The following is a 20,880-nucleotide window of genomic DNA, read 5'->3' as shown; positions in this document are numbered from 1 at the left end:
TAACTTTTTAGGGGATACAATAGAAAGATGAGTTGGTTTTTGTGAGGTGGGGAAAGGGGTTTTTTCAGTGTGTGAAACCAGAAAGATGCTAAGGAAAATATGTGAATTGTCAACCAGAGTACAAGCAGATATTCCTGCATCCTGGGGGAGAGTTCTCAGGGCCTTAAATGTTGCCAATCTCATAATCAAATTAGTGACCTGTTTGAATTATCCTGGATCAGAAAACAATCTAATGAGCTTCAGTAAATGCAATATTGAAGCCTAGCAACACAGAGAGATATTAATGAGACCAGAGGTCAGATTTTGGGGGTTTTTGGCATGCTGGTGCATCTGCCATGACTGGATTAACCTTCTGTCTGTGCTTCAATTATTTTGAAATATGTTAAAGGAAAGATTCTTAAAAATGGGCAGCTAAGAATGTAGTGGGCAAATTTTTTCCACATGCTATATTTTGTTTCAGAATGACAAAGTAAAATGGGCTAGGAGAGGAATTGCAGCCTAGAGGAAGAGTGCCACAATATTTGTGCATATTTCTGCAATGTTTTCATCTTGAGTTATCACAGTATTTCAATGGTGCTCTTCACAGTGGCAGAAAAGATGCTTGGGCTCCTTCCCAGCCATCTCCTCACAGGTGATGTCATGGCTTTGAGGCCTGAGCTCTGTCTCTTTAAAAAACAAATGAGATTTTCAGTTCTGAGTAGGCTTTGTCTCAATAGGGTCTCCAACAAGTTCTGTAGGAAGGCAGTGAATCCTCCCTTGCTTATTGCAGTTCCTCAGCTCCTTGTAACCTTTCAGGGGTGCAGGGAGGACAGATCCTTCCAGTCAGAGTAAAGAAATAATATTGTCATGTGTGTATTTCAGTAGGGTCAAAAATAACAAAAATTAGGAAGTAAGAGTGAATACAAAATAGATTTTAAGTAAAAACACTTGTGGCTGTGTGAAAGTGGCATGAAGGCAAGGAAAAAACCATTCCTGAGCTGAGCAGCTGCTCTCACTTGGCACCACCAGAGCGTGTGAGCTCCAGCTGGGAATGACCAGCAGCCACATTCAGTGGCAGGACTGCACAGCCCCAGCATTGCCTGTTTGCTTGCAGCTACAGCTGTGGGCTTTCTTCTCCATGAACCAGCTGCCTGCACTGGAGAAGATGAGATAAAGCTGTGGAATACAACATGCTAGTGGAGAGAAATTACTGCAGGCTCTTGGTGGGATGTGGCCGTGTGTGTCCCTTTTCTCCATCAGGAGACTCCCATATTCCAACCATCAGTACCATGCTGTCATACACAGCCTTGTAGGACCAACATCTCAAGGGTGTTGGTCCTACAAGACCAGTTTCTTCTTGTAGGAGAGGCCAGAACTCTCCTACAAGAAGAACAGGAAGCTGACAGGTCTGTAAGCCACCACAGACCGCTGACCTTTAGCAGAGAGAAGTAACCTGCTGGGCTGAGGGGTGCAACAGCCAATGTGGCAAAAACCATAGGTATTCAGCATTCAGGCAGTAGTTCATCTGGCCTTAGTCATCTTAGTCTCGCTGAAGACTGAACACTGAAAAATAAATAGAATGTAAGAATTAAGGTGCTGCTGGCTTCTAAAAGCATAAGGTAGAAAAAAATCTACCTTATGGCAGATTCCTCAAGTACAGGTAGTACTCAAAGGTTGTCACATTTAGTAGTCTCTCCACCAGAGAGAACCTCTATAAGTTGATTGTGTGAAGATCAGTAAACTTAAGCATGTTGTACCCCTGACAGCAAAGATTAGGCTTCTAATGGGATTGTGATCAACGCTCTAAGCACATGTTAAAATACTATCTTTGCCTCACTATGTGAGTGAGTGCCATGAAGAGTTCAAAAGTATGTTAGTTAAACCAAAGATGTTTGCCAGTGTAGCAGCACTGTGGTCTAAAAGTTTTGGTTTGTGCAGTCATATACATTGAAAACTTTATTGAAAGCTCATCAATATGGAAATATGGTTAAAACTGACCACCTGAAACGCCTAGTGTTTCTTCAATTGTGAGTTTTCTTGCAAAACTACTTCTATTCTGTGACTCTTCCCCTCCATCCTCCAGCAACATCTCTGAATTCTGTAAGTGAGGTAAAAATGTCATTTACAAAAGAGATGTTTATTCCATCCAGGCTGTTTGCATTCCCTCCAAAGCACTGGAGTTTTTCAGAGTCTTGCATTAGACCAGAACTTTTTTTCAGTCTTTTATGGGTTGAAGTGACATAAAATTTATTTTAGTTTTTCAGGACTTCAGACTCTAAGGAGTGGAAGGGCCAGGAATCTGCCATCCATTGCTGTGCTTAGAGAGGAGATTGGAGAGTATTCATTTGCCTTCCAGAAATTGTACAAATGATTTAGAACATCTAACCAGATGTCCAGCTCTTAGTGAACTCCTCACTGAGTTCAACATGAAAGCTTCTTCTGAGGTTTTGGTTTTTGTTTTTTTTCATGGTTAAATGATTAAATGACATGGTTAAATTTGCCCTTTGTTTTCAAGTAGGGATGTGACTTGAGGATTATTTACAAAACAGTTTTTCAGGCGTTTCCAGAAGGTCAAAACATATTTTTGTTGTAAACCTCACTTGAATATAGATCTGTTTTAGAAAAGAGCGCTTGTGCAATTCTTTACCTTCTGTGGAAAAGGAGAAGAGTCAAATACCCCATGTGCAGGGGTGACATTTCCCTGTGCAGAGTAGTACCCTGCAAAGCATATGTTGGGTCATTTGGAGCTGATCAGCTGCTTTTGGTTGCAGTTGCCCAAATGAGCCAAGTGTTTGGGATCCAGTTAGGTAATTTTTTTTGCCAAGTGGATTTATGCCCCTGGCCAAAGCTTTTCACTGGAATTTTTAGCTTGTTGGCATTGTACAGCTTGTGAGCCACTCTTTAAACCCTCTGTGGAAATAATGGCTGAATACCCTATTGCAGAAGAGGAAAGTAAACATCTGGCAGTCTGGCCCTCCAAACAGGCAGTGTTTATCACAATTAAATAAATCTCTCTCCCACTTCCTGGCCATCAAAGTGGCTGCTTGTAGGAGGAAGTGGCTCAGCTGAAAGCCAGGTGGTTGTATTGTCCAGACCAGAGTCTCCCAAGCCTTGTGAGAACAGCTGCCAGAGGAGTCATGAAATTGTATTTGCTTCTAACCTCAGAACAAAGCCAAGCTGCTACAGATCAAGCCTTGAATTGAATCTCTACAAAGCTTGTCATCTGCACTAAAAAATTACTGATTGCTACACCCATTGGGTATTTTCCCTAGCTGTATTGTTTGTGGGAGGCTTTGAAAGGAATGAGAGCATGCTTTGGTACTAAGAAACCTTTAAAGAAAAAGAAAAAGGGAGGATTAAGGATCATAGAAATGTTGTTTTAATCAATAGTAGAATCTTCTTCACGACTAGTACATTAAAGTGCTGGCTTTATGCTACAGAGGCTTAATAAATATGTCCATAATAAGAAACATCTCAAGTAATGTTATCAATAGTTTGAAATGCTAGCAGGCTATTTTCAGGTAACAATTTTTACTCAGATCTTTCTTCAAAGTGCAATCTAAAATCATTTGCGTAAAGGGGGAGAAGTCCTGCATTCCAGAAAAGTTATGCTGAAGTAGTAGTAAAGTAATCATGGTAACCCTTTGATAGCCTTATCTGCATAATTTGGTTATAATGTGGCTGGTGTTTCATTCCCACATAGACCCTCCAGTCTTTATGGGTTGAAGAAGTTTTTTAGAAGTTTTACTTTTGAAACGGCAGCATGTCACCTTGATAGATGGGCTGTTGTATCACACTTATTTGCTCAGCTGTAATGGAGACTGAATCACATTCCAGTAATCAGATTCCATTTCAAGTACCTTCTTGTTCCCTTTTCATAGGAATAGGTGATTAGGAATCATAGGAATACAACCTGGAGGGTTTGGATATTTGGCTTTTCATGGTCTCCTTCCCACAAGTCAGCTCCCTTTTACTTGTTAACTACTAATGTGTATTTTGTTCTGATGTGCTATTCAGAATATAAACACAGGGGTAGATTGCATTTCCTGCCTCACAAAAGGAAGGCAGTAGGGTTTCTTGTTATGAAACCTTGTAGTTTGATTCTACATTGAGATTTTACTACTAAAACCAATTTTTGTGTTTGCCACTTTTTTTAAGGTGCTGGGAACCCAAATTGCAAAGTTGCAATTGTAATGGGCAAAACCAAAAACTCATCAGCATCCAGGTAAGAATTCCTAGGAGACTCAGAATCCCCTAAAACTTGTTCCCTGGAGGAGTTGCTGCTTGCAAAAATTTTGTTAAGTGAAATGCCATTAGTTGCCTTGACCAGTTGGATTGATCCTAAATTAGAAAGATGTTTTAAACCTCAGCACCTGTCTATTGTAGTCTGAGTTCCTGTTTTGCTGTCAGATGCTGTTGACTGAGTCCTCCCAACCTTTCCACTGTTACCATCTTTCATTGGCATGTTTCCCACCTCTCTCAATTGCACCAGCTCTAGTGTTTGTGCAGCTGTGTGATGAACTGGATGCGGAAATTTTGGGGGCTTCACCAGCTTTATCTTGGTCACATAAATTTTAGTCTGCATCAGTTGTTTAGTCTGCATCAATAACCAACAACTCTGGCTTACAATTTATTTTCTAAGTGTAGGATATAAAACAATTAACACCAGGAAGAATTAAATAAAAATGCTTATATAATAAAAACAAAACTTTTCAGAGCTTTCCTGATCAGAATGGGTAGAAGTGGCACATCAGAGACCTGAAGTTACTGATTAAGTTTTCCACAAAGGTATCTGTAGATACAGAAAGTTAAGTCTGAAACATGGGGTGTTGGTAAGGTGAAGCTGTGTAAGCAGAGAGCATTGCACATCTTAAATCAGACCTACTCATTTTATTACTGTATGTGTAAATATGATCCTTACCTCTTCTTCTTTGACACAAACACGTTCAACTCGAATTGCAAGCTTTTGCAAAAATTTATACAAGTAATGAATGAAATGCTCCATGCCTGGTGCTATTAACATCACACAGCTTGTAATGCAAAAGAATTGTGACATTTATATCTAAGATGGATTTTAGCCCAAATTCCATGGATAATCTGACGTTTTTAGGTTTCCACCAAGAAGCAATCAGTAACTTGCACACAGCACCCAGGAAGGTTTGCCTAGAAGTTATACAGACAGTGGCATCTGTTGAGCTCTTAGAAGCTGAAGAGAATTTAATGTAGGGGATCATGTGACACTCCACTTGCTAGAACTGGAGACTGAATTTAGAGACCTGGGGCATCACCTCCAGTTCTGTGTGACTAAAACCTAAGTATTCTGAAGGAATGTAAACATGGGGATGGATTTCTCGTTCCTAAGCTGTAGGCAAGCCAAGATGGTGATTCTGATAAACTGGTTTTGAGAACAAAGCAGAAAGGTAGAGGGGGAGAAACTGATTGGGTGATACAGAACTGTGTGCACAGAAGTGACAGCAGCAGGAGTTTCTCAGTCATGGTGTGTTAGGTGCCACTAATACATTTTCAGTTGTTGACTGGTGGGTCAAGAAGGGTTGAAGCCACTCACTGTGTGGGCAGAATGGTGCAGGTGGTACAGATAAATCTCAGCACTGGCTTTATGTGAGTCCTAATTTAAGGATGGAAAATAAAAAAGCAGAAGGGGCAGACAGAAGGGAGGCTCAGAGGTAACTGTGCTTTTTTGTCTTGATCAGGTACAAGCAGCACAGTATGGTTATTGTTCCCATGGACACCCCAGGGCTGAAGCTGATAAGACCTCTCTCAGTGTTTGGCTACATGGGTAGGTGATCATATTTATCAGCTATATGTGTTTTAATTTATTAGCAGGCTCAGAAGCTGCAGTTACACTAATAAATATTGTGTATGAAATAAATCAGTAAAATGGGTATATAGAAGAAGGCTTAGGAACTGGAGGCCTGTATTTTTATTCTCCTTCATTTTACACTGCTGTTGTGTTTCCTAACTTTGTAGATGAGATCCATGGAGGACATTTTGAGATACACTTCAATGATGTGCGAGTACCTGTCTCCAATATAATACTGGGTGAGTTTCAGCACTGATTTATTTTTAATACATACAACAATGAACCAAGCTTTATGAGACAGTGGTTTGTGTCATGAATCACCATTGGTTATTTTAAACAGCTCTGGTCAGTTGAGGGAGCCCACTCTTCCTTTAGCAGCCTTCCTGCTGTTTGAATGTACCTTAGAGCAGAAGGAAGCAGGGCAGCTCTGGCTGTCATGCAAGAATCATTGCCTTGAGGTAGAGCAAAGCGAAGTCTTTAAGTGCTGTTCTTCCCCCAAAACCAGCTCTTGCAGACTTTACAGACTTTTAGAAAGAATGTTGTGCTGCACTCCACGGCCAGTACTTGGCAGAACTGAAAAAGAAATAACAAGCAGGCCACCATTGTGGTCCCCTGCAGGGAGAACTCTGCTCTCTCACTTAGTGGAGATCCTGATTTCTTCTATTTCCCCTCTGCTTCTTTTATTTTGCTATGGGGTCCCTTCTGCTTGGAGCCTTGGACCCTTCCAGGAGGCAGTTTGCAGAGCCTGTTTTTCTTTCCAACCAGGTGAGGGCAGGGGGTTTGAGATCGCCCAGGGCCGGCTGGGGCCGGGCCGGATCCATCACTGCATGCGGTCACTGGGTGCGGCCGAGGCTGCTCTGGAGATCCTGTGCCAGCGCGCGGCTCAGCGCCAGACCTTCGGCAAGAAACTCTATCAGCACGTAAGCACCTTCCCTCCTGGCCCTGGGCACACACTGCACACGCTGACCTTTCTTCTGCCCAGCACAGCCTTGTGGCTCTGATAATGGACATGGCAGCAGCTGTGCCCTAACCTTGAATTCCTATTCATAAACCTTTGGGTGGCAAAGGGAAAAAAAAACAAACCACATTGCAAGGCTCCCATTTTTCACCGGAATCTGCAGCATCTTTTTCTTTTTTTTTTTCCCCTTTGCAATATGCAATGAATTAGATACCTTTTGCTGGATTTGAATGTGGATTTTTTCACTGTGTGTTGTTCTCTGCTTTTCTTGATCAGTTTGGACAGGTATTTTTTCAGGCATGCAATTTATGCTTCTGTTACAATCTGAGTTCACCATTTTTGTGTATCCATTCTGTCACCTGGCTATCTCCATTCAGAACCACTGGAGACACTTAGGGGTCTAAATTTCACTGAAAATGTTACTTTGATCAAATATTTGTAGTTGCTTATGAAAGTACAGACCACATCAAGGGAAGATTGGAGAGCCTTGCTCTTATCTTGCTCAGGATTGAAATACTGTTTCATGAGCAAGAGCTTGCTAAAATAATAAAAATATGACAGTCTGCTTTGTAGAAGAACTATCAGAGTTTGGTAGTTGGTCTGTCACATTTCAAGTGTTCCTTAAATTTTCCCAACAGCTAGGATAGCTTTATTGGAAAAAACACAAGTAAAAGCAATGGAAAGAAGAAATTGAATTAGCATCTGGCACAGATTGTAGCAAATTGTGCAGATCCAGAGGGAGCAACTTTACATATCTGTATTTCCAGTCATATAATTTCCCAACTTCCCTTCACCACCATAACCTAGAATGAGTAAGAGGTGCATGAGGCTCACTCTGGCTCTCAGAAGCTGGCTGAAGTAACAGTGATGTTTGATGAAACCACAGGCCTCACCTGGAGGCAGCTGCTGAGCCCATGCAGGTCCTTCAGTGAGGATGGCTAAGACCAGGTGAGGCTGGTGGCTTCCCTGAGTACCAGTGTGCCTGCCCCCACCCAGGCCATCATTTATGACCCCAGGAGCTGCTGACTGAAGAGAACTGAACACTCCATCTAGGTTCAGATCACCTTTGCTGGGACCAGCTAAGCTGAGCTTCCAGACTGCACTGAAGCATGTGCTGCACATTTGCTTTTGTGTCCTACAAAATCCACAGCCCTAGAAGTGGAGGCTGGGTCAGGCTCCAAACAGTTTTTGCACTGACAAGCATCAAAAATATTTGTTTCTCCTGTGGTATGTTGGCTGCAGGGGGGAATTAGCTAAGAAGAGCAGGGAAGGGCTGCCAAGATAATAACTTCACTTTGGATCCAGACAGTTACTAATTTATCATCAGTCAGAGGCAGCAGGCACCACCCTGCAGCTGTTCGCCTCTGTGTCATGCACCACACAGCACCAGTTTAAGCAAAACAAGGAATTCCTCGCCCCTGTCACCCCCTTATTTCTATACACTGGGGCTTATCATATGGAGAGAAGGCTGTGAGGCGTGGTAAGAGGAAGGAAAAAGCAGGCATGGAAGAGCTTCTGGAAAATGGCCAGCACACAGTGGGGTCTGATCAGGCGCCAGAATCCACAGGTTTTCCATTTTCTTGTTTCCTGGCAGAGCAATTCTTTTCCTATCTTTAATATTTCTGTTAGCCAAGTGTTTTCTTTATTATGCCTCATCTTAGATATGCTTTAGTTTGCACACAAGTGGCTGTAGGTTGGCTGAACGTGCACATGCTGAGGAAGAGGGGCTCAGAGGCATTAACTGATGTCCTGGTGTTGGCTTTGGGATCTGCAGGAAGTTGTTGCCCACTGGATTGCGGAATGCCGTCTTAGCATAGAACAGGCTCGCCTGCTCACCCTGCAAACAGCCCGCAAGATTGACATGCTGGGCAACAGAAGAGCAAGGAGAGAGGTAAATTTTATTTTTTGATGCAATGCCTGTGCATTCGGCTGGTTAAAAGACAAGGTAAAACATATTGTTAAACACTATTATTCTAAGTGTAGAGTATAAATCCATGTTGAAAAGAGCCTTAAGATATGCTTTTAATTGTCAGAAGATTGGGGAGTTAGTCAGAAGTGGAGATGAATGTGTTCAAGCATTGCTTGCTTGTCTCAACACAGTAAGATAGTTTGGAGTGACTGTAAACAGTTTTACCATCCCCTGCAACGGGAACAGCAGAGCTCTCATCCAACCCCAAGAGGAAGGAATGTACTGAGAGATACAAATATTCAATAGAAGCGTTAGGTAAATATTTTCACTTGCTTATGAAACTGTTACTGATAACATGAGTTCTTCTAACCACAGGTAGCCATGACCAAAGTGGTTGTTCCACGAGCTGTACTGAAAGTGATTGACTGTGCAGTTCAAGTGTGTGGTGGAGCTGGAGTTTCTCAGGATTTTCCTTTGGCGTTCATGTGAGTAAAAGGAGATTTCCTGTAGATTCTAAGCATTTCTTTTATAATAATTTATAACACCAGTACATGCTGTTTCACCTCAGCATGAAATAATAGTATATGTCCCTTAAAGCTATAAAAGTTAAACCAATTGTTGCCTTACAAAAAATAAAAGCTGGCACTGGGCCTAAAATAGTTCTTATCAGCAGTAAAGAGGATGTGCTTCTAAAACTTAGTGTTATCTCTTATGGCCCTGGGGAGAAGCGAAACTTCTGAATTCCCAGCCCACCCACCTCAATCATGCCAGGAAGATTTTGCTGCAGTGTCTCCCTGTGACAGCACTTTTCAAGCAAGGAGTGTCCAAAGGGCAGCAAAAGCAGTGCTGAGAGCTCAGTGTGGCTGCTGTGGCAGGGCAGGAGGCCAGGCCTAACTCAGCTCTCCCCCCACAGGTTCGCGTCCATACGCACCTTGCGCCTGGCAGACGGGCCCGATGAAGTTCATCTCTCAACAATTGCAAGGTGGGAGCTCCTTGATCAGTCCAAGAAACTCACTGCAAAAATCTAATGTCAGCATAAAGCCTTCTTTAATGGAGGGAAGATTAAGGAAAAGTTTCAGTGTAATAATGGTATCTAAGATAAAACTGAATGAACACAAAAACTTGATTCTAACTGGAAGCAATTCTCTCACTGTTTTCACTTATTACACTTAATAATTATGGGCTTGCTTTTAAGAATTTGCAGAACACCAGGCAATAACTAATCTGGGTGTCTTTATAATACTAAATAAAATCTATTTTCAAACAGGCCTGAAGTGCTTTCTTTGTTCTGAATCAGAGCATTTTATCCTTTTATTGTAGACAAAGCAGTTTTGAGTCAGAAGTGCCACACAATTTAATTTATTGAGAGCTAGGCTAAACTTTTGTATTTGTTAAATTGACAAACACTGGAGGTAGTATCTTGCTTTTTCTTTTCCAAAGCTCAGTTGCAGTCCAACTCTGCTCCCCAGTTCCTGCTCACAGCTGCCTTCCTTGTCACTGAGACTACACTCAGTCCTGCCCCCAGCCCCATTCAAGTGAGGCTCAGGGCAGCACAGAAAGCTGGAGACTGGAATGATTCCTGGAGTTAGGATAATCACTTCTCAGCTTACACAGGGCTGGTAACTTAAGGGCAGTGAAGTTAAGGACACAAGGGTTTACTGTTTGCATGAACAAACAAACTCCCCCCTCCAAGCTCCTTCCTGTTGGAGCCTGCAGAGATCACCCTGGGCTTGGCTCAGTCCTCAGGATGAGGCTGTGCCAGTTCTGTCCTTGAGCCCAGAGCCGAGCGCTCGCCTCAGGGTGTCCAGCCACAGCTGCAGTGGTCACTCAGGGTACAGTGGCAGGGTACCTAGAACTAGAAGCATTCCATGAAGTTCCTTACCTCATGATACTTAAAACCAAGATTATAATGAGTAATTCTCGTTTACATTTCCATCCACCTTCATTTCCTCTTGCTTCCTGCCAAGAATGTTTTCCAGGAAGTTGAGAGTGTCAGCAGGTCAGTGGCTGAAATGCACTTCAACTATAAAACCACCTGCACTACTACATATGGTTCAGGAGTTCTGCTCTAGGCTGTCAAAACCTGCACAAAGTGTTTTTTCAACCAAGAATGCCCAGCATCACATTTTGCCACGTTCCAGTTAGGGTCTTGGACTGCCCTCATTTCTCTCACTGTCAATGAACAACTAGACAAGAATACCACCTTTATCTCATTAACAAGGCTCTTAATTCCCTTTATTTTAAAATTCTATGTACATATGAATGATCTGTATAATGTACACTCAATATAGAAAGTTTTTATATACTGGATAATGTATAGAACATTTCACAATTACACTAATTTCTTACATAACATGTCAACTTTTTAAGGTTTTTTTGCTGAAGCTTCATCAATTTGGTCAAGCCAGTTATACATACAAATGTCTAATGCTGTTTGATCCAAGGAAGAAGATAATGTTAATGATTAAGGACATGAGTGAACTGGTGCAGGAACAAACCCTTTCAGGTCATGTTCAATGGAAGTGATCACATCAGACTGAGAAATGAAGGGATGCCCTTTTAGTGGGGTCGGTGAGGTCAAAGTTATTTTAGCCCAATTCCTCTAGACTGTAGCTCAACTCCAGTCATGCTAATTCAGAAAATATAAAAACTAGGAAAGTTTGATTCACAGTCTTGTAAACAAATATAAAGGAACAAAATGTGCTTATGTACAACAAGAAAAAATTCTTGTGTACCCATTTCAGCTGATCCACAGAGTGCTTTCTTGTGTTACAGTGTGGAAGTTAGAATCACTGACTTTTCCTAGAAAAAAAAGTCATAGAAAAAAGGAATAACACTGTCATAAACACCTGGCAAGGCAGTAAGTTCACTTCAATGTATTGGAGGAAAGTGCTGTTCCTCATCACTGGCCAGTCTGCCTTTGTCTCTTCCACAAGGATTTCCAGTCCTTAGCTGACATCTCCCACTTCGTTGTCTACCGGGGGTGGTACGTTGGGCATTACGGATGATGTCGTCCCTGCAGTGAGGTAACCAGCAACTCCAGGGCCTTTCAGGAGGAAAACAAATACTGGGGATTAGTTCTCCTTCTACTGGGTGACTGAGCAGCTTTATTCCCCTCTGGTAACACTCAGATACATCATCTGAGCCAACCAGACACCTTACACAAGAACATTTAAGAGTTTTCTTTAGATTTTCTAAAATTTAGGAACACTAGAAACTAAGACTTCTTAGTCTACCAAGTGGAATAGCTTGTGGGGACCATTTTTGGGCTTGCTCAGGTTTTTTTTATTCTGATATGCCAAATAAGTGAAAAAGAACCCCAACCACCTGCATTACCCGTCTCACCTTCCATCGTGGAAGCAACAGTAAAGCAGGGATGGCATTCCTTTGCTAAAGAAAGGCCCTGCCATGGAATTAAAGTCAGTTCAGGCATGTGTTCAACTATTGGGCTCCTTGTGTATCTTTTCAGTGTTTTAAAGGTTTTTCCCAGCTGCACAGTTCCAGGAAGCCCAATGGGCTGCCCCATGAAGAAACAGAACTGCCTAAAGCTTGTCTAGCCAGCATTTTGTGCCTTCAGTTGGAATAAAGTGACAGCATTCTTGGGATACAGAAATTCTATACTGGAGATGCAGGACTCACACCATTACTAAGTTTCTATGTTGATTATAATAGGAGCAATCAGCTTTGCCCTGCAGGCAAAGCCCCTCTCCCTGGAATTAAAGCCTGGAATTAAAAATTTAGTCATATTGAAACTTTCAACAAATGCAATAAAAATTTAGGTTTCAGCATGAAGTGTTTTAACAGTAATTTTTATCATATTAGCGACTAGAAAACTGATCACTCACAGAATGTTCCTGCACCAATACAGCGATCAATTTGGTCTCAGACCTCCAGCCTACACTGCCAATATTCAACATATTAAGTTCTGCTGGGTCCTCTACTCTTCCCCTTTAAGCCATTCTCACTGAGTTCTCCCAAATTTACTATTCTTTCTTGCCCCACCCTCCTTTCTCCTACTTCAGCCAGAACATCAGAGCGTGGTTGGTCTTCCTGCAAACAGTCCCACACGACTTCTATGAGGCAGAGAGCAAAGCAAGCAGTGCCTCTGGCAATAAAAAGCCCTCTGGCTGCAGGAGGGGACCTCTCCTTGCCAGCCCATCAGTGGAACCTGCCAAGTGTCACACCCACTGCTACCCATCCTAGTGCAAAAATTCCCCGTAGTTATCTCGTGCCTCAAGCTCTTCCATTATGGAGGAATCCTAACACAGTTCCAAAGCCGAATTCCTGTGTAGCACCAGCAAGTAGCAGCCAGTGCAGGTGTCAGTGTGGTGTGTCGGTGCTGGGCATTTGTACAGCTCTAGGACATGCATCTGTAACTCGGAATGCAGCGAGCGCAGCGTGCGTTCTGCGAGGTGGTATCTACCTGCTTTAGAGAGCTACACAGAAGTTAGCAAGCTGCCTGACACAGCAGATCTAAAGCCCACTTCTCAGGTGAAGGGGACTGCTGCCAGTTAGAAGGGAAGGAGAAGAGACACCTGAGGGAAGAGAAATAAGCAAGGGAAGTTTCAAGGGAAGTGCAAATAGCAAAGCAATTTGAAGCAAGACATAAGGCAGAATACAAGATAAGAGAGGTTAAAAATAAAGCTTGGTTTCCATCTACACTTTGCATTTGTACAGCACCTTCATTCTACATTGGCAAGCACTTAAACATTAGGCAGTTTAAAAGCAGCATGGGCCTTAAGGCCATTGGAAAACTGTATTGCCCCCAGTCTCAAGCCTGACCACATCTGATATAGTTTCAGTTCTTGGCCAATAATCAATCAGCATTTTCTTCCTATTCCTAAATTTATAGCATTTATGAAATTTAAATTTATAGTATTTATGAAAATACCAAGGAAATTAAATACAAACTGAATCAGTTCCAGTGTTGTCAAACTGGTATTAAACAATACAAAACCAGAAAACCCCGGTTCAGCGCTAAAGCGCAGAGCCCTGTGTGAAAAAAATACATCAAGTGTTCCAATAGCTACTCTCAAAATACAAGCAACCACTTCTAGAAGGTGTAGTTCCTGACTTGAAAGACTCAAAATACATGCTAGTACTTGCAGTAAAACTTTGGCCATCTGATTTACACCTCATTAGTTCAGTTATACTCAAAAGCTTTATCAAGATTCCTAAATTGGGTTAGATGAGAAAGTTCCTTGTGGCACATAGCTGTGTCCACACTGGCTTGTCACAAAGGACTTTAAAACCTCACCTGTGAGGCAAAGCTTTTAAGACCAAGCATTTGTTCAGCTGATGGCTACTGAGGAGTCAGAAGCTTGCAGACAGTTTGCTGCAATGCCATTATTTGCTACATCTGAAAATATTTTATGTGATAGTGATGTTTTGGACTGTGATACTGTGTCTGTCAAGTGCTCAAGTGAAGGAAGAACAGGAGCAGATTTGCAGTGACATACTGATCTGGGATTACGTCTGCACCATGCAAGGAAGTTCCCTCAGTTGCCAACCTTACTCTGCACACAGTGCACAGCACACACAGCTAAAATGCACTTCACTACCAGCAGGGCTGGGGTGCACCTGAAGTGCCATTTCAATCTTGGTGGCACCAGCAGGGGAGCCACCCAAGGTGCATCACTGCAGCAGTGAAGCAAATGCTGCAAGCTCCACGTACAGGCACGAGGCCACCCTGTCAGGCCACTGATTCTGGCTGGAACATAGCCTCGTACTCCAACCTATTAGCATTCCAACTTTTCCAACAGTACAACTACCTGCCTAACCCTGAAGTTGTGTTAATTCACCCAGCTAACTGATATAGACAGGTTCTAGAACTGAAGTAGACTGATTCTAAGAAAGCATGGAAAGCTATTGTCATTCATCAGTTTCAATTACATCTCTGCTCTATCACTACAGAGTACTTGCAAGTCTTGCCAGTGCCGAGATCCTGTTGCTAAGTATGTACAGTAAAGACTATGCAGAGAAATTAATTCTCAACCAGCAAGAAGTTTACCTTTTAGTAAGTGTTTTAAAAACTTACTGTATTTTTACAGCACTGACTGTTCAGACCACATGATGGCACTAGATCCTGGGGATAAACAGTAACTCCAGAGTCCAGTGTGACAATTAAGTAACAGTTCAGTATAATTCAGAACATAAACAGGAAAGAGTTGCTAACCTGTGAGGTATCCTGATGTTTGTGTATCAGAAATGAACAAGTCGTGTTTCTGATCCTTGAAGGCACTCCAAACAGAAGAACGGGACAGAATTTCATTTACCTGCAATATTTGAAGAGATAAACAGAGTGAGCAAGTGCCATTTGTCATGTTCTAGGCAAACAAACCCATTTTCTATTGCCAAACCATTCTGAAGGGATTACACCAAAGAATGTGGCAGTAGTTTAGGCTGCAATATGGAATTTGTGCACATTTCCAAGGAGACTTGCTTTTCCATGTGAATTGTGCAGCTGAACACAATGCTCAAAAGAAGTTACTCAGTAGCTTCACTTTATCCTTTGTTCCCCAGAAAGGTGACAAGGAAAAACAAGCCTAGAAGCTGCCCTTGCCACTCACTGACAGCTGAGGGAGAATAGGACTTTTCCTGTACTAGAGCAAGATAAGGACTACTTGGAAGAAAGACTATTCAAAGTTTCCTCCCCTTGAGAAAGCTTTCAACAAAAGGGTAAGAGGAAGGCATTAAGAACTAGCACAGTTACTGGGACAAATTTACTTAGATATATATCCATAATGCTGCTGCACTTATGTATTTATTTAAAAAACAGAAGAGAAATTTACGTTTATAACACAAGTTCTGAAGAGTTGTCAGAGTTAAAGACAACCAGCTCATAGAACATTTCTGCACTTGGAATTTGTCTTTTTTATTAGTGGTCTTCACATGCATTGAACCAACGACTTCTCCACAAGCAAGAGGTGAAGAAATTCCAAACCATAATCATTTTGCAGTGGCAGTGCGCTAACACTTTAGGTGGAATGATGTACATGACAGCCAGAAGATTAAAAAAGGGATGTTCAGAGTTTGGTACACACCTACCAAGTGTCAAAGCCCAGACAAGGACTTGTGAGTACTCACCTGTTCCCCATACTGCAGGCTACGAGACATGGATTTCAGAGTCTTAACAATCTGAGCTTTTGTTGCAGATGGGCTCTCCAGGGTCTCAAGACCAACACCTTCAAGCAGCTTCAGAAGATAAGGGACCAAATCTGCTTTCAAAGCCTGCAAACATACCCAAATGAGTTGTCTTAACAGAGACAGGAAGTTCCATACAGAATTTTGATATCACTAGCATTAGTGTGAACCAGAAGTGCCAACAGCTATTACTACAAATGCCAAGATGAGTCCATTTTTCCTGAGCTGTATGAATACAAACAAGAAAAAGCAAAGATACTGTCCAGCAATTCTGCTCTATCTAGGTGTAAACTCAGTTGAATTAGTTGGCATTCCACTTCACTTTCTCAGAGGACACAACACTACCCTGTGCATTAAGCTTCAATGCTCAGGTAACATCCTTGAACAGGTCTGCTTTTTAGACAAAACACTTTTCCAACAAGAAAAGCACATTAGTTAAGTGTCCAGGAGGCTCCCCAGATGCCATTTAAGTTGAACAGTTTAAATACACCACATTTCTACAGTCTGAGATTGTACTACTTACTTGGGCTACTAAGTCAGTTTGTTCCTTCTGAAACATTCGATTCAGTGTTTCACAGGCTATCCCAACCACATCCGATCTCTTCTTCATTCCATTCATGAGAGGGCCAATGGTCTCCAGTGATGCCATCGCTCTAACACAAAGCTGTAGAGAGAGAAACATCCTGAGGACTCTACTTTGTGCCAAGATTAATGGTTATTGCAGGTATGGTCAGCCAACACCACACATTTCTCAGTGTTTGATCTAGCAATTCTCCATTAATTAGCTATAGGTCCCTGCTCACTTGCAACACCATACTTACAGTTAGAATAGTCCTTTTAGGAACACTACTAAACAATACAAGTACCTCCAGCTATGCTTTTCTCCCCTCAAGCATTTAAATGATTCAGTACCTCATTGTCTGACAATATGTGCATGACACGAATGGCACTTTTAGGAATGGCATTGTTCTTGTGATTCATAGCCTGGATTATCTTGTGAAGATGACCAAGAGGAGGAACTTGATCAGCTAGCTGAGGCTGGGCACTGAACAGGCACACAGTTGCTGTGGTAATGGTTTCTAAAGTTTCCCCCTGCAGAAAATTGAAAATCAACAGAAAATGTAAGTTGTAAAAACTTACATAAGAAAAAGTAAAGCCTTATGTATCATCATAATAACAACATTTCTCACTTGCTTTGCATTATATTTTTTTGCCTTAATGCTTGTATATCATTTTGCTCTCAAACTGTTAAAACAAAAGTGAAGAACATGATTATCAGCTCCAATAGTGGCAAACATTCACTAGTTCCACAAAGACAGATCACACAGGAATTCCTAAGCAGTATTTCTAATGTATTGAGAATCCAGTGTATCTGGCTAAGGTGCTAGGTGGAAGCACTGATAGCATGGATGTTCAGGTGACCACCTGAATTCCTAAAGGATTCTGCAAGTCTGTGCAGAAGCACTCATCATACTCTGTGTATTCTGCCTGCCTCTACAATCTGCTGTCACATCTTTGTAATAAAGGTGCCTGTTTTATTCAACATGCTAGTTAGCTTCCATCCCGCAAGTCTGACACAGAATCTGTCTGAACACTGTTTAAAAATTAATTTTTAAACTGCAACACATTTGCTGTACTCATTACACTAAGGTGGCAGCCGTAGTCACATAATTTATACCAGAGTGGGAACTTAGTGTTGCAGAAGGACAACAAAAGTCTCAAGAACAGAAAATTTTTAGGTGATGTAGAACAAGTGCCATTTTTTTAGGTCGGTCAGTCATGGAATAATTAAAAGACACTTCATTTGTTAAGCCTCATCTCTAGCACAAAGTAAGTATCTAAGACTTAACTGAAGCTAATTCTATGGCTTCAGGAACTTTAAAAACCTTGACTCATGTTCAAAAGTTGCCTAAACATATCAGCACACTTTTAGAGAGAGTCAGAAAGCAGACAGAAAGCCCCATTTATGATGGGAATAAAATGTGAGAATCTAAGCTTATCAGAAACGAAAAGACTAAAAACTTAAGAATGCTAAACAAATTCAAAGCACAGAATCAGAAAAAAAATCATCTTACATGGGGGTTATTTTTCTCCAGTAGTTCAGTAAACTTTTCCAATAGTGCAATGAGAAATTCTCTTGGTTTCCGTAAAACCCAGGCCGGCTGGGCAATAAAAATCCTGAGGAAGACTCCCCCCACTGAAAGTTCACCTTCTGCCTCACCATACACCACAGCAAAGTCTTCAGGCAGCTGTTGAATTGTAAAGTAGAAGTTATTGACAAGAGTATTTGAGAGACCTAAAATTGTTTCTCTAAGTGGGCAGGGTCACTAACTGTATTCTCCGAAACAGAGCTGTGCAAGCCAACAAACCCTTCATCTTGAAAGAACATGAGGTAAGAAGTGACAGCAGAAAGAACAGTGCAGTGCAGGCAGGACCACTACAGTGAACTTTTCTTTCAAAGAACACAATTAACTGAACCTACAACTGCAACAGTGGCAAACCCTAGTCCAAGAGAAGCACCAGCAATGAGGCTGATGATACAACAGCTCTTTCCTTCCTTGCACACTTCAGGGAAAGATTTCTCACCATCACTCCAGGGAAGTTCCCAGTTTTCATCTGGATCAAAATAGACATTATGATGTGTTCAGAAACTGGTTTAATGTTGAATTAGAGGGCTGTTGGAAGGAAGTAATGTCTAGCTTTTCACAGATACTGGGAATCACTACATGCTGAAACACCTCATTGATGGGACTGATGCAAGGGAATGGCTTAAGGACTCGAATATTTTTTGAGACCCAGTGACTTACTAAAGTTACTTCACATTTACCAAGAACAGGTTTACTATGGCTATGTAGTGACAGGACTTTTTCCAGCAAGCCAGTGATGTCTCAATATTCTCCTTTGTTGCTGACTTTTGATGAGTTTTAGAATCACCTAAACTATCAAAATGTTCAGAGTACGCTGACAGTGGTTTTATCTATAAGTGTCTCATTTCAAGCTGCAAGCTAGTAACAATAGCATCAATTCAACATTAAACCACTTCTGTTCTCAGTTATGAACAATTATGTTTACAGCACAGCAGTGAACTCCTGTTAGTACTTTAAGAAAAAAGCCTGTTAGAGTCCAATACAAGCATCTATTATCATGTGGCTTACAGCCTCCCTGGACACACCCAAAGCAGAAACAATATACTTTTACCTTCCAGTTAGTGTCAGGGTTGTCCCTCTGAAGTTTAAAGTGCCTTTAAAAAGAAAGTAAGTTTTAATGAGCAGTAAATGAAGCAGTTGTCTTCTCTACATGACACCTTAGTCTCCCTCCATCATTGTGCAGCAGCTCTAGTTCCTAAGCTCCGTTCTACCCCCATTGTATCCCTCCAAATCCTACTGCAGTGAGCAAATATCTGGACTGTGCACAAACTGCACCTGCATCACTGACTTACTGGTACAGTACATAAACAATGAACAAGTTTATTTCACTGAAGTCTGGCTTGCAAGAATTCTACTTTTTAGAGGCAGAGCTCTGTCTCACAGTTCTACAGCTACTCTGGTTCACTGCCAAAGAGTGTCTCAGTTAAAGATAACCGAGTCAGAAGGTTTCCACGTACTCAAGCATCATTTCTCGAACTGTTGTTGATACTTTCTCTCTGGAGCTGTCATTCCAAATTAATTCTGGATTTTCATGGGTTCCCTCAAAGATATGAACAGCAGCTTCAGGGTTGTCTCTCATGGCATCCATGAAGACTCCAGGTAAAAATTTCATTAGAGTGATTCTAACCTAGAAGGGATGAACATAAATGACACTTAGTCTATCATATGACTAACTGACAGGACAAGCTCACAGAAATAGAAAACTCTACAATGTCCAACTGTCTTTAATGCAAGAATTACCAAGTGCTAGACTACAATACCACAAAATAAAATAGTGCCATCATTTCAAATAGCAATAGCCAGTGACACTGAAATCTAGGTCTCTACTGTAAAGTCATTACAAATGGAAACCAAACTGCTTATACAAGTTACTGTACATACAACAGTTTCTAGAAGTCTGATCACAGATTAGAAGTTAAATTTTGAAAAAGCCTTATTGCTCCTTACATGAGTCTTTCAGACACAGAAGAGGATTTTTTTGCTCACCTTTAGAAAGATGCAGGTAATATCAAGAAAAAGTTCCAACATGAGCTGTTAAGATTCTTACCTTTGGACCCACCAGCTTATCTGCAGTCATTTTAGCAAAAAGCTCTGCCGTTTGGGCTCGGACCTGTGGATGAGTTGAGTTGCAAAACATATCTAATAAGTAGATCAAAGCACCTGTAACAAAGAGATAGGGAGCATCCAATTTAGTATATTTTTCTGGTCACAAGTAGTAGAAAATCTCCAATTCCACACTGATTATTTTAAAGGGAAGAGTGGCCACTCCATGCACTTTAAGCCCATTGTTGAAGAAACATTTGCTTTCTGTGTAGTACTGTACCTTTTGCCATGGCCTCTTTAATTATTTTTGTGCTAGATGTCAGAGCATACAAAGTTTCAAGGACAAGCTGCCGACCTGTCAAAATAAAGAGCATTTAAGAACTTTGTGTCACAGAGAATGGAGAAGGGAAGATAAATGTAACTGATCTCAACAGAAAACTGTATCAAAACTGCAATAAAGCTTCAGAAAATTACAAGCTTAGGGATTTCTGCCTACATTACATTAGTTAAGGAATGTCAAATCAATCCCACATTCCAATACAGCATAACTTCTTAATTAGATGCTAATTAGCTAAATTCCCAGGAATAATTTGTCCATGGAACACTACACAATTCAGAAGTAATCAGAGTATCTGTATTTTCTATGTTTCAGGTCACACATTTAAGACAAAAAACTGGTCATACACAACATTTTTGTAATCCATCCTTTGGATATGATAGTCACTAATGTCTAAATCAGCTGACAGAAGTGACTTAGTATATCACAGGGCCTGTGATGACAGAGATGGTCTAAATTTTCCTTCTGTTTAAAAAAATTATCTATTTCCATTCCTGCTTCCTGTCATCTTCTTAAAAAAAAAATGGTGATTCCTGTTTGGTA

At 41.3% G+C, this 20,880-nt stretch overlaps 2 protein-coding genes across 4 annotated transcripts in view; one reads left to right on the top strand and one right to left on the bottom strand.

The window, feature by feature from the left end:
• ACAD11 (acyl-CoA dehydrogenase family member 11) overlaps positions 1-9,935 on the top strand; it is a 29,067-nt gene extending 19,132 nt beyond the window's left edge. The window contains 7 exon segments of the mRNA XM_059483866.1: positions 4,138-4,204; positions 5,691-5,776; positions 5,968-6,039; positions 6,566-6,720; positions 8,533-8,649; positions 9,043-9,152; positions 9,581-9,935. Coding sequence (XP_059339849.1) covers positions 4,138-4,204; positions 5,691-5,776; positions 5,968-6,039; positions 6,566-6,720; positions 8,533-8,649; positions 9,043-9,152; positions 9,581-9,695 — 722 coding nt within the window. The 3' untranslated portion in view covers positions 9,696-9,935.
• A 936-nt stretch (positions 9,936-10,871) lies between these two features.
• The window catches only part of DNAJC13 (DnaJ heat shock protein family (Hsp40) member C13), a 56,319-nt gene continuing 46,310 nt past the window's right edge, over positions 10,872-20,880 (bottom strand). For 2 of the 3 annotated variants that reach the window (XM_059476780.1, XM_059476789.1), the window contains 10 exons: positions 20,281-20,355; positions 20,005-20,117; positions 19,415-19,584; positions 19,009-19,051; positions 17,886-18,059; positions 16,723-16,902; positions 16,334-16,474; positions 15,754-15,897; positions 14,843-14,942; positions 10,872-11,713 (listed from right to left, as the gene is read on the bottom strand). In XM_059476780.1, the coding sequence (XP_059332763.1) occupies positions 11,616-11,713; positions 14,843-14,942; positions 15,754-15,897; positions 16,334-16,474; positions 16,723-16,902; positions 17,886-18,059; positions 19,009-19,051; positions 19,415-19,584; positions 20,005-20,117; positions 20,281-20,355 (1,238 nt within the window). In that variant the 3' untranslated portion in view covers positions 10,872-11,615. Of the gene's footprint in view, positions 11,714-13,090; positions 13,203-14,842; positions 14,943-15,753; positions 15,898-16,333; positions 16,475-16,722; positions 16,903-17,885; positions 18,060-19,008; positions 19,052-19,414; positions 19,585-20,004; positions 20,118-20,280; positions 20,356-20,880 lie in introns of all 3 variants that reach the window. The other variant, XR_009418859.1, reaches the window with a different exon arrangement.

The sequence above is a fragment of the Ammospiza nelsoni genome, chromosome 1, assembly GCF_027579445.1.
Source record: "Ammospiza nelsoni isolate bAmmNel1 chromosome 1, bAmmNel1.pri, whole genome shotgun sequence".
NCBI lineage: Eukaryota > Metazoa > Chordata > Aves > Passeriformes > Passerellidae > Ammospiza > Ammospiza nelsoni.
This window is presented reverse-complemented; position numbering and strand designations above follow the sequence as displayed.